We start from the raw sequence: 15,553 nt of genomic DNA on the forward strand, positions 1-15,553 counted from the left end.
CAAAGATATCCAAGGTGCATTAACTCAAGCAATCTTTCAAATTTAATTTAACAGAATATATTTGATTTGATTAGCTTCTATTGGTCACTGCACCTTGCAAACACCATTTATGTACGTTATTTTTTTTAATATATAGTAATAACTGTGAAAGTGCACTTTATAATGAACACACATATATGATTAAATGCAATGCAGGACCTTATATAGTAAATAACAGCATGTCTATTTATAAACAAATTAAAATGGGCGTTGCTGCCTATGGTGACCAATCAATGTTCATTTTCCCAGAGAATAAAACATGAATGATGATTGGTCACATTGAACAATAACAGGTTTCAGTTATGTCAACCGTGTGCACAGATGTCCCATCCTTTTTTGTATGTGGGTGTAATATGACTTTAAAGAGTAACTTCACTTTTGTTGAGAAAAAAATATTTCACTCTGGGTGATCTATTTACATTGCAAGCTTTGTTGCAGATTCCTACCTTTCGTTATGTGGAGAAATAGCGGTTTGTCTGTGTTTAGTTAAACTGTATGGGAGTGGTTTTATAATCATCAATCAGCTGCTGCACCTGCAGGGCTCCAATGAGGAAAATTGCACTGTCTGTATCCCTTTAGATGTGATTTCCTTTGGGAGTATCTCACCATGACATTTTTGTTTCAAGGGGTGCACAAAATCAATTTTGTATCTTAGTGCAGACTTCTGGGTAAATTAGTAGGCCAATTACACATGCAGGAAATAACATACCCAGTAGTGGAAAATGAGGGCTGGTGAGAGAAGAGAGCTGGCCGGATCATCAGATCGCGTAACATCACTGTAATAGCCTTAATTTCAATTGCTAGGTGTTCCCGCCACTTGCTGTCAAATACAGCCCTGCCTTCTGGCCCGGGTACTTTGATAGACAGAACACCCGTCCAATCCCGGGATGTGTGACATATCAAAGTCACCAGGAGGCGGGGCTGTGTGTGATGGCGAATGGGGGGAACACACGCAATTGAAATGAAAGCTGTTACAGTGATGTTACTCGGCGCTCCTATGATCCGTCCGGCAATCTTCTTCCTCTCCTCTCTTCCCCCTGCACAGGTAGGCTGCATTGATGGACACTGGTGAAGCAACATTGATGGACACTGGTGAAGCAACATTGATGGACACAGGTAGGCTGCATTGTTGGGCAGAGGTGAGGCTGCATTGTTGGGCAGAGGTGAAGCAGCATTGATGGACACAGGTGAAGCAGCATTGATGGACACAGGTGAAGCAGCATTGATGGACACAGGTGAAGCAGCATTGATGGACACATATAGGCTGCATTGTTGGGCACAGGTGAGGCTGCATTGTTGGGCACAGGTGAAGCGGCATTGATGGACACATATAGGCTGCATTGTTGGGCACAGGTGAGGCTACATTGATGGACACATATAGGCTGCATTGTTGGGCACAGGTGAAGCGGCAGTGATGGGCACAGGTGAAGCGGCAGTGATGGGCACAGGTGAAGCGGCAGTGATGGGCACAGGTGAAGCGGCAGTGATGGGCACAGGTGAAGCGGCAGTGATGGGCACAGGTGAAGCGGCAGTGATGGGCACAGGTGAAGCGGCAGTGATGGGCACAGGTGAAGCGGCAGTGATGGGCACAGGTGAAGCGGCAGTGATGGGCACAGGTGAAGCGGCAGTGATGGGCACAGGTGAAGCGGCAGTGATGGGCACAGGTGAAGCGGCAGTGATGGGCACAGGTGAAGCGGCAGTGATGGGCACAGGTGAGGCGGCAGTGTTGGGCACAGGTAGGCTGCAGTGTTGGGCACAGGTAGGCTGCATTGTTGGGCACAGGTAGGCTGCATTGTTGGGCACAGGTAGGCTGCATTGTTGGGCACAGGTAGGCTGCATTGTTGGGCACAGGTAGGCTGCATTGTTGGGCACAGGTAGGCTGCATTGTTGGGCACAGGTAGGCTGCATTGTTGGGCACAGGTAGGCTGCATTGTTGGGCACAGGTAGGCTGCATTGTTGGGCACAGGTAGGCTGCATTGTTGGGCACAGGTAGGCTGCATTGTTGGGCACAGGTAGGCTGCATTGTTGGGCACAGGTAGGCTGCATTGATGGTCACAGGTGAAGTAGCATTGATGGACACAGGTGAAGCAGCATTGATGGACACAGGTAGAATGCATTGCTATTCCAAATCACTTCCAATGGGTTAAATAGCAACTTTGTCTATTAAATAGCAAGGTTAAAATGAGTCAGAGTGTAGTAATTTGCCTCACAGTTATAAAAACAGTGCTAATGGAGCTTTTATACACAAGAGCTGAAGTAAAACACATGCAGTGGCAGTGTTTGAATCCTTATAACTTTTTGTGGTTGCTCTTCATAATTGAGTCTCTCACTGAATGGAGGAAAAAGTATTTGAATAGCATGGTACACCCTGTTTATAACTTGACATTTAATTATTCGGCAACATTAGCTAAAATCATGCACTAGGTAATTTATTTTAAAAATACAGGTCCGTTTTAACTATATCTACCAGCTTTCAAACCTAGGTATAGCACATATTTAATATTGGATAGATAAAAAGGTCAACAGTATACTCAATCGAAATAACAAATAAAAAAATAAGATAAAAATGAAATACGATACATTCCATACAAATTCTATGTACTATCTTTCAGCTGATCACAGATGGTATGTGTTTAAGGAATCAATAATTATAGACAATTAGTAATAGCAGTGGATGCTGGGATTTTTCTCCAATGCAAAAAATGAAATAAACAGAATAACTACAAAGAGTCCTAAACCAGACACTCGAATGTTGGCTGAATGGCCTGCAGTTGGGACAATTGTTACGGATTTGACCATCAATAATATATGACTCATGGAACAAGAGAAATTTGGAGGCACCATACAAACAATATGTGAAATATTAAAAGACTGGCTATTTTAATTGATGTTTAAATAAAACAATTACACATAAAATACCCAAATAAAAACCATGGGATATCTTTGTGCATTACATTGGATATTTCAACAGTAAACAACCTCCATTATTTGAACCTCCCCATTTATCACTGCCCAGCTATTCTATCATATGTGCATTAAAGCTATTACTGTGTATTTACAGTATATCACAACATGTCCTGATGCTGGATCCACAGTAAGGCAGGAATGGCTTCACTTAACACATTTTGTACTCTGTGAATACTGCTTCATGAGCAGTGACATTGGAGGTGAGATCTATGATGGATCACAAAGCATATAATAAAAACTACCGTTTATACAGAGTATGTATTTATATGTAAAATTTCAATGTTTCACAGTAACCTACCATTTTTCTTGGGTTCTTTGACACAATCTGGGCTGGTTTTGGAATAAAATGGTCATTTTTATTAGAGGTCGACCGATATGGGTTTTTCTCTGGCCGATGCCGATATTTAGAAATCGCGGTGGCCGATATGTGATGCGGATTTTTTTGGGCCGATATGTTAGGCCAATTTTTTTTTTTTCCCTTCATCTCATAAAATCTAACAATTAGACCCCTTTCACACTGGGGTGTTTTTCAGGCGCTTTTGGGCTAAAAATAGCGCCTGTAAAACAGCTCCCCTGCAGTCTCAGTGTGAAAGCCCGAGTGCTTTCACACTGAGGCGATGCGCTGGCAGGATGTTAAAAAAAAAAAAAAAAGTCCTGCAAGCGGCATCTTTGGAGCCGTGTATACCGCTCCTCCACCACTCCTGCCCATTGAAATGAATGCGCACCGCTGCCGAAGCGCCTGCAAAGCGTTTCGGCAGCAGCGCATTTAACCCCTTCCTCGGCTGCTAGCTGGGTTATAAGCGCCCTGCTAGCAGCCGAATAGCGCCGCTAAAATGACGGTAAAGCACCGCTAAAACTAGCAGCGTTTTACCGTCAACGCATGCCTGCTCCAGTGTGGAGGCAACCTTAAATGATACAGAAATTTTTTTACATTTAAACATTTATTAAACAAAACAAACCTCCAATCAGTTGGCTTGTATGTAGAATTTAGATTAAAAAAAAAAAAAAAAATCTTATCTTAATTAAATACACAAAAACAGGTAATCAAAGCTTTTGGATGGAAAAAAAATGGGCTAACTTTACTGCTTAGTTTTTTTTTTAATTTATTAGTGTATTTTTTCAAAAAATATTTCATTTGAAAGACCGCTGCGCAAATACCGTGTGACATAAAATATTGCAACAACCGCTATTTTATTCCCTAGGGTCTCTGCTAAAAAAAAATATATATATATAATGTTTGGGGGTTCTAAGTGATTTTCTAGCAGAAAATACAGGATTTTTACTTGTAAGCAACAAATGTCAGAAAAGATTTAGTTTTTAAATGGTTAAACTGAGAGCTTCTACACATGGAGCTCAGTTCATTCATAAGTGTAAACATTGTATCCTTCAGGTTCTTTTTATCAGATTTGGCAGGCTGCCCAGAGGAGGGGAGAAGTCTCTTCACAGAAGTTTTCAGGCAACTGACTTCTATTACAGAAGTCATTTGCAAGTCCGCTGATATCAGCCTTTTTTATCAGCACAATCGGCTAATGCCGATTAAGTAAAAAACACCAAATATCGGCCCATATATCGGTCGACCTCTAATTTTTATTATGTGCTTTGTGATTTGTCATTTATCCTACCCTCCAATGACATTCCTGAGGAAGCAGCATTAACAGACTGCAAAATGCATTGAGTGAAACCATCCCCATCTCTCTGTGCAACCAGCATCAGGACATGCTGTGATATATAGTTGTGCTCATAAGTTTACATACCCTGGCAGAATTTATGATTTCTTGGCCATTTTTCAGAGAATATGAATGATAACACAAAAACATTTCTTTCACTCACGGTTAGTGTTTGGCTGAAGCCATTTTTTATCAATCAACTGTGTTTACTATTTTTAAATCATAATGGCAACAGAAACTACCCAAATGACCCTGATCAAAAAAAGTTTACATACCCTGGTGATTTTGGCCTGATAACATGCACACAAGTTGACACAAAGGGGTTTGAATGGCTATTAAAAGGTAACCATCCTCACCTGTGATCTGTTGTTTGCTTGTAATTAGTGTGTGTATATAAAAGGTCAGTGCGTTTCTGGACTCCTGACAGACCCTTGCATCTTTCATCCAGTGCTGCACTGACGTTTCTGGATTTTGAGTCATGGGGAAAGCAAAAGAATTGACAAAGGATCTGTGGGAAAAGGTAGTTGAACTGTATAAAACAGGAAAGGGATATAAACAGATATCCAAGGAATTGAGAATGCAGTGTTCAAACTCTAATCAAGAAGTGGAAAATGAGGGGTTCTGTTGAAACCAAACCACGGTCAGGTAGACCAACTAAAATTTCAGCCACAACTGCCAGGAAAATTGTTTGGGATGCAAAGAAAAACCCACAAATAACTTCAGGTGAAATGCAGGACTCTCTGAAAACATGTGGTGTGGCTGTTTCAAGATGCACAATAAGGAGGTACTTGAAGAAAGATGGGCTGCATGGTCGAGTCGCCAGAAGAAAGCCATTACTACTCAAATGCCACAAAGTATCCTGCTTACAATATGCCAAACAGCACAGAGACAAGCTTCAAACCTTCTGGCACTAAGTCATTTGGAGTCATGAGACTAAAATTTAGCTATTGGGCCACAACCATAAACGCTACATTTGGAGAAGAGTCACCAAGGCCTATGATGAAAGGTACAAGGTGGATCGCTGATGTTTTGGGTATGTGTGAGCTACAAAGGAATAGGAAATTTGGTCAAAATTGTTAGCAAGATGAATGCAGTATGTTATCAAAAAATACTTGAGGAACATTTGCGTTCATCAGCCAGGAAGCTGCACATGGGACGTACTTTGACATTCCAACATGACAATGATCCAAAACACAAGGCCAAGTCGACCTGTCATTGGCTACAGCAGAATAAAGTGAAGGTTCTGGAGTGGCCATGTCAGTCTCCTGACCTCGAAATCATTGAGCCACTCTGGGGAGATCTCAAATGTGCAGTTCACGCAACCCAAGATATTACAGAACCGGAGGCTTTTTGCCAAGAGGAATGGGTAGCTTTACCATCTGAGAAGATAAAGAGCCTCATCCACAAATACCACAAAAGACTTCAAGTTGTCATTGATGTTAAAGGGAGCAATACATGGTATTAAGAACTGGGGTATGTAAAGTTTTGATCAGGGTCATTTGGGTAGTTTCTGTAGCCATTATGATTTAAAAAGAGTAAACACAGTTGATTGATATTAAATGGCTTTAGCCAAACACTAACCGTTAGTGAAGGAAAAGATTGTTTTATCATTCATATTCTCTGAAAAATGGCCAAGAAATCAAATTCCTCCAGGGTATGTAAACTTATGAGGACAACTGTATACATATTGATAGCATATGTTATGATAAGCTGGATGGTGACAAATGGGGAGGTTAAATTAATGGAGGTTGTTTACTGCTGTAATATCCAACATAATGCGTGTTTTTTAAACACATATTTTAATTCTAATTAGCTATTATAAATAACAGCTATTTTACTTATGGGTTGATGGGCTAAAGACAGCTAGACACTAAATTACCTAACTTACTATGCTATGAGACTTTGTGTAAGCACCTAAAAATCATCCTGGCGCAATTTACTGAAAGTAAGTCTCTATCCAGAGAACACTGTGACTGTGATTAAAGTCTTAAATTCCTGTTTGGGCTGACAACAAATTGCCTTTTTTGCACTAACACCTCAACAAGTGGTGTCAGCTCTGCAGGATTATGGTTTATCCCCAACCCCACCCCTTTCTGCCCCTCAATACATAAGAGTACATTTGTTTCTTTCTCAGTGAAACAATACTGCTGGTGTGTAGAGAAGGGCCCTTGGGAAATGTAGTTCTGGGGATGTGTATTAGCTAGAACAACAAGGTAAAAGATCAGAGGGGTAGAGGGAGGATTTTTGGTAAATTTGTGTAAATGCCTGGACATATACAATGAATTAAGTTTTATAAAATTACAGCGAAGGTTGCAGTCTCTTCTTATAAGGTTTTTTTCTTGTGTTCTAATGTATGTGGGCAGAGAAAAGCAGGGTAGTGCATGAATCTGGAAATAACCTCATGAAAGAATCGCATGACAATGGAATTTTCAATGGTGCCTGTTCACATTAATGCAGCGCAGCGTGATTTTGGAAAAGGGTCCTGTGCTACTTTGGTGTGATTCCAGCATAATTGTGGCACCATAGAATATTGTAACACAAATGTTGGGTATTGCACCTTCCAGTGAGGTAATATGTGAATGATTACAATGTAGCAAAAAAGTCCACTGAAGGAATAGATAGTTGAAGGAAGACAAAGAAAGTCCTGCAACATAAATATATGTGTATGCTTCCTTCAACTATCTATTCCTTCAGTGGACTTTTTTGCTACATTGTAATCATTCACATATTACCTCACTGGAAGGTGCAATACCCAACATTTGTGTTGTTACAATTTTTTTTGTTATTTACTATTGTTGCTCTAAGGTATAATTCACATACACATCCAGGCTGAGGGAGTTCCCTCAGTCCGTTTGTTTGTGACATTAGTAGCGCACCTGAATATAGTTACCATATTGCTAAAACTGAAAATTCTGTTTTTTTTAAGGTTGCAGCACTTTTTGTTATTTGTCTCATTTCACTCACTGGATAGTTTAATGTTGGTTTATTTATATAGTTTTTTTGTAATCTAAAGAAAATAATTTCACTTTATATGTGCAGAATTGTGTGGAAACATTCTGCTGTTCCCTCTCATCACATTTTAAATAAGATCGCAATTTTGGGGTTAGCGCAGATTTTTTGCGATATACCATAGAATATTCAAACTACATCAAAGTAGCATCAAAGTTGCATCACATAATTGCACTGAAAGTCGGATCAAAATCTGATTGCAGCAGTGTGAACCCAGCCTCAATGAGATTCTATTCCCAGCCAATAGTGTAGTAGGGAGACATGGGCTAGTCTTGAAATGCTGAGTTCGTATTCATCTAGCCCATTCCTCCATGATGTTATCTAATATACAACCCCAAATCCAAAAACGTGTGTATGCTTTGTAAAATTTGCATGAAAACTGAATGCAATGATTTGCAAATCTCACAAACCTGATTTTATATACCATTTTAAGAAAAAAAGGTCATTTTGAAATCGGTGGAAGCAAAATGTCTCAAAAAAGTTGGGACAGTAAGTGGTACTAACAAGGAAGAGCTGGAAGAACATTTTGTAACTAATTAGGTTGACTGGCAACAGGTTGGCATTATGATTGAGTATAAAAAGAGCATCTTATAGATTTAGAGTGTGTCAGAAGTAAAGATGGGCAGAGGTTCACCAATCTGTGAAAAGCTGCATCTAAAAATTATCAAAGTAAAATTGCAAAGACTTTAAATATATCATATAATATACAGTACACAATATCAAAAGATTCATAGAATCTGGAGAAATCTTTATGCGCATGGGACAAGCCCAAAATGCAATACTAGATGCCCATGATCTTTGGGCTCTCAGATCGCACTGCATTAAAAAAAAAGGAAAAATTCTGTGATAGACACCAATGCATGGACTCAGGACGGCTTACAAAAATCACTGTCCGTGAACACAGTTTGCCTTGCCATCCAAAAATGCAAGTTATAGCTCTATCATGCAAAGAAGAAGCCATATCTGAACATGATCCATAAACTCCACCATCTTGCCTGGGTCAAAACTCATTTAAAATGGTCTGTTGTAAAGAGGAAAACTGTTTTGTGGTCAGAGGAATAGAAACCTAACATTTTTGGCAACCAAGGGCACCCCATCCTCTAGACTAAAAAATAAATGGACCTTTTGGCTTGTTAACAGGGCTCAGTTCAAGAACGTGCATCTCTGATGGTATTAGTGCTTATAGAATGGGTGGCTTGCACATCTGGAAAGGGACCAAAAATACTAAAAGATATATCCAGGTTTTAGAACAGCATATGCTCACCACATACTGAATCTATGACAACAGCATGGCTTCGTAGTATAAGAGTCTTGGTTCTTAACTGGCCTGCCTGAAGTCCAGACCTTTCACCAATTGAAAATATTTGATGCATCTTGAAACACAAACTATGAAGACTCAGGATTGTTGAGCAGTTAGAATCCACCAGGCAAGGGTGGGACAACATTCCTCTCCCAAAACGTCAGCAACTGGTCTTCTCAGTTCCCAGACATTTACAGATTGTTAAAAGAAGAGGGAATGCTACACCGTGGTAAACATGGCCCTGTCCCAACTTTTTTTTTATGTGTTGCTGCCATCAATTTTGAAATTACCTTATTTTTTTCTTAAAACTGTATATTTTCCCAGTTTACACATTTGATATGTTTTCTATTTTGTATTGTGAATAAAATGTGGGTTTATGAGATCATTGCATTCGGTTTATGTAGATTTTACACAGTGTCCCAATTGTTTTGGAATTGAGATTGTAGTATCGCTTAATGTTCAGTATGGATTGCTGGCAGTTTCAATTGATAAAGTCTGGTTGAGGCCAAAGTAGTAAAAGTGATATCTTAAAGTGGAAGTCAAATGCCACAAGGGAAACTTTAAAAAACAAAGTTGAAGAATTATATAGGAGTATTCATTTAACTGCAATAGAGAAAGTATTTAGCATAGTTTAACGTGTTTAATGTAAACATAACTTACTTTACAAGTTCATGTTCAATTAGTATTTTTCATTACAGATGGCAGTAACTGGCAATGAAAAAAACATACATGCTTACTGTTTTTTTTTTTTTTCCCAAGAGATCATGTTCATTAATTGGCAAGGGCTTTATAACCTCAAGATGACAATATATCTCCAGGCATTCACAGCATTGTGTATTTTCCTAATCGCGTTTGATGTTTTCAGTAAAAATAGCAATGATGTAAGAAATTCAGATCAAACAAAATAATTATAGTTAAAAACCCCATTGTTTTAACATCAAAATACACCTTTTGTAACCCACATCATAGCCGTATAAAGCATCATATGTTGTTCTATGTCACCACCTAGTGGCAGTACTAGTACTTGCAGATAAAAGGGCCCAGTTCTCAGAGTTTGTAACACTGTATACAGAAGGCTATTCTAATGGTATGAATTAATGCAAACCACAGAAGGCCATCTAAAAATGAACTCCAATAAAAATAAATGTCTCTTTCACATAGTAGCCATACTTGTAAAAATGTTCCCTTTCTGTGACTCATTTGTAGTTTTTATTTATATTCACATTGCTGTGTAGGTTTTTTTTTTTTTTTTTTTTTTTTTAACTGTCATAACCATTTTTTTTTTTTTGGAGCCTACAGTCATTTCTTTCCTGGTGCTTGCTGAAGCAAATCTGTTTGAATACCTAAAACGTGAAACCTAAAACTGCCTCTTAGACTGGACTTTAATACCTGAAATTTTTTTATTTATTCTTTTATTGTGGTAGAAATAATTTCTGTTAATTGCAACAAATAGAAGAGGTGAATGCATTAACTGCTATAATGTTACATTTATATTAAAAATGATGAAGGCAGTACTCTACCTGTATGGGTTCTTCTATGTGCTTTCAGGTGGGAACTCTTTGTGTAGACCTTGTTGCATCCTTCAAAATCACACCTGTGTATTCGTCTTCTCCGAGAGTCTGGAGATTCTGACCTGCGTTGGCGTCTTGTGCTTTCAATGCTGAATGGTGAGACTGAGCTGCAACACAATAATAGCAAACCCCAAGTTTTAATGCATGAAGACACAGAAAATACTGTACTATTATTATAAAATGCCAATTAATCATTTCCTGTCAGCCATGTGGCATTAAAGTAAAATTTATAGCTTTAAAACAGTGAAGAGGGAATTGACCCTCTGTTTTAATGCTGCTGGCCACCACATTTGGAAGACTTCCTCTACTTCCTCTTGAGTCATACGCACCCACTTCCTTATGTGTCACCACTACTTCATGAGTCGCTCCACATTTAGTACAGTGGGGAAGGTATAAATCCTCCCAGAGGCTTTTACTGCTGCCTGTGTCCCCATTGGGAACATTTCCAATCACTTCCTGTTGTGGTGCACCTGTCACTGGAAAAGGAAGTGAGAGGAACGTTCTCCACCTAGGACACAGGCAGACACAAACTTTGCATGTTGTAGTATTTTTCCACTCTGTTAAATAAAAGAAAACTCTTGGCCACAGTTCCACTTTAATCACTTCAGACCCGGAAGGATTTGCCCCCTTCCTGACAGGGCCATTTTTTGTGATACGGCATTGCGTCATTTAATTGACCACTGCGCAGTCATGCGATGCAGTACCCAAACAAAATTGAGGTCCTTTTTTCCCCACAAATAGAGCTTTCTTTTGGTGGTATTTGATCACTTCTGCGGTTTTTATTTTTTGTGCTATAAACAAAAAAAGAGCAACAATTTTGAAAAAAAGCAATATTTTTAAATTTTTTGCTATTATAAATATATATATAGATATATTTATATATACAAAATGGAGGATATATTTATATATGGAATTTTTATTATACACTTTAGTTTACTAGTAATTTACTGTGACTGCAACATTGCGGTGGACAGATCGGACATTTTTTTGGGACCATTGACATTTATACAGAGATCAGAGCTAAAAATAGCCACTGATTACTGTATAAATGTCATTGGCAGGGAAGGGGTTAACACTAGGGGGCAATCAAGGGGTTAAATGTGTGTCCTAGGGAGTGATTCTAACTGTGGGGGGATGGGACTGCCTGAAGGAGGAGACCGATCGCTGTTCATACTTAGTATGAACAGCAGATCTGTCTCCTCTCCCGACAGAACGAAGATCTCTGGAGCGATCATGGGTGCCCGGCGGTCAGCGCGGTCCCTGGGCACACGCATCGGCTCCGTCGTCACATCGCGGACCCCCTAGTGGTCTTAAAGCGTCCGATGTACAGCTACGGCGATTTGCCCAGGAGAGCCAACCCGCGGCTAGTCTTCTAGTGGTTAAAGGATAAGAAGTTCACCTTTGGGAACATATTACATGTTCCACCCGTTTTTATGTTCCCACTGCTGCAGATGCTCCCTGCTGCCTTCTGTCCCAGTGACAGCATTATGGGGAGAAGTTCCCCATACAAGCTGTCACTTTTTGAAAAGAAAGCGACTATGCAGGGCTCCGCCCACACAGCCGCGTCATTCATACACAGAGTTCTGTGTATGAGTGAACTACGAGTGACGACATGCTTTGTGGCTGTCAGCTTGTAAGTTTCAATGAACTAACATGGCACTGTTGAGCACTGTGGTAGTTCCTTGTCTTCCTGTCAGTGTGAAACTGCATGGCTGTACGATGTACTGCAGGAGACCTGCAAAAAAATGTGCATTTATTATTATTTTTTTTAAAGTGAATATATCCTTTAAAGCTGAAGTTTAGATATGACAACTTTATGCAGGTACAAAAAATGTGTGTTTACTATTTTTTAAATTTTTTTTTATAGGAGCCTGGAAAGCATTGCACGGGAAATCAGCAGATCTCTGGTGCCATGCAGGTCTCCTGCAGTACATAGTACAGCCTTGCAGTGTCATACTTGTGAGATCCCCGTGGAAGCTGGAAATTACTATAATAGGCACCACTACTACAGTGATCTTCACTATATTCTGGGTCCTTTGCCAAGCATCTGCTGCATAGTGATCACAGGAAAACCCTCACGCAGCACTGGCGCAATTAAGGAAAGACTTTGCCTATTTCTTAATGACTGCAAAGCGCATAGCACACATGCTGAGCAAGTGATCCCTTGTGTTCAATAAGCAATAAGCAAAGCAAAGATCAGTGGTTTTGAGCAAAATCTATTACTTTTAACAAAGTGGAATTGAAATCTCTTAAGCTCACCATACACACACAGATGTGTTTTGTTCAGCCTGTGGGCTGACCAAAAAAAATCTAACAGGTCCCTCAATCCACACTAATCAGTGCAGAGGGATGGATCTCCCCCTGCGGCTATTGTGTTCTGGCACCGCTGACATGTCAAAATACCTCCCAATTGCCTGCATCTGATTGGCACTCTGTATTTCAATCAAATGATTGTGGCCAGGAAGGGGCCAACAGGGCAACCCATGGATGAATTCTGGCCAGTTCATCAGGGATGGACTAAAACTAACTCCGTATATGGCCAGCTTTAACTTGTGTGGCTACAGCCCATATTAAGTTTGCATTTATCTTGCACATCCTTATGCCGCTTACACACGAGCGGACTCTTCGACCGGACTGGTCCGACGGTCTAACCGGCGGACTTTCCTAACGAACAGACATGCCTACACACGATCACACCAAAGTCCGATGGATTCGTACGTGATGATGTACGACCGGACTAAAATAAGGAAGTTGATAGCCAGTAGCCAATAGCTGCCCTAGCGTCGGTTTTAGTCCGTCGGACTAGCATACAGACGAGCGGATTTTTCGACCGGACTCGAGTCCGTCGGAAAGATTTGAAACATGGTTTATTTCTAGGTCTGTCGGACTTTTGGAGAAAAAAAGTCCGCTGGAGCCCACACACGATCGAATTGTCCGACAGGGTCCGGTCCGCCGGACCAAGTCTGCCAGAAAGTCCGCTCATGTGTAGGCGGCATTACTGAGTAATCCATCTGATGTGGGCTTATTTATTCTGCTCACAATAGCCAAAAACAGCAGAGTTTAATAACTAATGTACAAAAACTAGTTAAAATAGAATGAGGGACATTTATCAAGAAAATTAGCCATACAATTAGGGGCTGCTTCTTATTTAGCAAAGTATATGCAGCAGATTTTTTTGTGTATTTGTGACTCCTGCACCTGGAATCCAGGGCAACATACTGGGAAAAATTTACGCAGGTCTGCAACAGAGCAATAGCAATAGGGATGAAACAAATCAAATGGTCCAGGGGCAGTTTTATTCTGTAATAATGCTAATTAAGGGGAGGAGAGTGAGGAAATTAAAGAATACGTCAACCCAAAATGTAACATTCCTGATATGTGCCTGCTGTACCATGTACATGTATGAAAAGGTATCCTGTTTTCTCTGTATTGCTACCTTTGTGTGATATTCCTGGTGTTCCTGCCAGTCCCTTTGCTTTCCTGTTAAACTGACCACACTAGCGCAGCCTAGCCAAAACCCCACCCCTCACTATTCATTGGGAAGTTTGGTGTGCTGCTGTATGTCCTCCCCCAGCTCTCCAAGATCCTTATTCAGCTGAGAACATATGTGATCACTTTTAAAATAAGGGGGAAAAGAGTATTCATAATGTTTTTTTTTTTTATATGTATACACAAAAGATTTTGGCTTTCCTCTCTATTTTTAACTGAATGAGCTGTTTTACAGGGTGAGGGTTTACATATACTTTAATAATGTAGATAAAAGTGAATCTGTCTTATAAAGATACCAAATCTGCAGACCCACTCAGACTGGTAACGCCCGGTTTGAAAAGTGCAGGATTTTACAGCAACCAATCACATTTTTGCTTATCCCATTCTATTACACTGATGCTTGCTATGAAATACTGAATGACTGAACATTAATGCCATTTGCACAGCCTGAATAAGCCTGTAGATGTTATTTTTTACCTCCTATTTCTATATAATCGTGGACATACGTCTCTGCATCTCCTATTACAGCTCAGTAGTTTAATGAGAAATGTCAATTAAAGAACACCAGTCTAAATGATAACCTGTACAGAGTACAACAAACGATCTGTTAAAATCTGTGAACATGCATGCACTGCATATCAATTTTTTGGCTGCCTGACTCTGCAACAGTTGATACCATGCAAATCAGGAGCCTTCTGACACCCGGAACGATGAGGTGTTTTTTTGCTGCCCTGTCCTATTGTCAGGATGACTGATAACAGCTCAGTGAAGCACAACAGAGAGCAGGAAAGACAAGGTTTTGTAATAATTGGTATCATTCTGTACTTCCCAAGGCATATATTACAGGGATTATGGCCATTATAGCTCATTGCACTACTAAAGAAGTGCAGGAAATTCTGTACTTTGTCAGATGCACTGGAGGGCTGAAAAGACTCAAAATGTTAGCTTGCACGGGTGGATTCAAGTTAACTCTTAAAGTGTTACTAAACCCAGGACCCGGCATTTACAATATCTGGTCTCCCACAGTACACAGAATATGGAAATGCAATTGTTTTAGGAAATATAAACTGCTAAATACCTTTTCTCATCAGCAGTATATAGCAGTCTTGTGACGTCTATCTGTTCCAGCTTAAAGCTTTTAGGAGGAGTTTTCATACTGCACTGAGCTGTCCTATCAGGATCAAGGACCCCTGACCCTCTGTTTGGACAGTGCTGTTTGGCCGTGCGCTGATCACATGCACTCTCTAGCAATAAACTGAGTATGTGCAGCCTGATTCTAGTGACCCTGTCTTATCGGGACATGTTCCAGAGTCAGTGAAAGAAGGGATGATCTGTGCATACAGGATCAAACAGCCTATTTAGACAATGCAGAGCATTAAAGTATTGTAGAGTCTCTTTTTTTTTTTTAAATAACAAACATTATACTTACCTGCCCTGGGCAGCCCAGATCCTCCTCTTCTCGGGTCCCTCTTCACTGCTCCTGGCCCCTCCCTCCTGTTGAGTGCCCCCAC

The 15,553-nt window shown here is 40.2% G+C and overlaps 1 protein-coding gene across 4 annotated transcripts in view; it reads right to left on the minus strand.

The window, feature by feature from the left end:
* KLF12 (KLF transcription factor 12) overlaps positions 1-15,553 on the minus strand; it is a 277,668-nt gene that overhangs the window by 19,469 nt on the left and 242,646 nt on the right. For 3 of the 4 annotated variants that reach the window (XM_073614262.1, XM_073614259.1, XM_073614261.1), the window contains exon 5: positions 10,503-10,660. In XM_073614262.1, coding sequence (XP_073470363.1) covers positions 10,503-10,660 — 158 coding nt within the window. Of the gene's footprint in view, positions 1-8,557; positions 10,661-15,553 lie in introns of those variants that run through there. The other variant, XM_073614260.1, reaches the window with a different exon arrangement.

This window comes from Aquarana catesbeiana, linkage group LG02 (genome assembly GCF_042186555.1).
Source record: "Aquarana catesbeiana isolate 2022-GZ linkage group LG02, ASM4218655v1, whole genome shotgun sequence".
In the NCBI taxonomy this organism is placed as follows: Eukaryota; Metazoa; Chordata; class Amphibia; order Anura; family Ranidae; genus Aquarana; species Aquarana catesbeiana.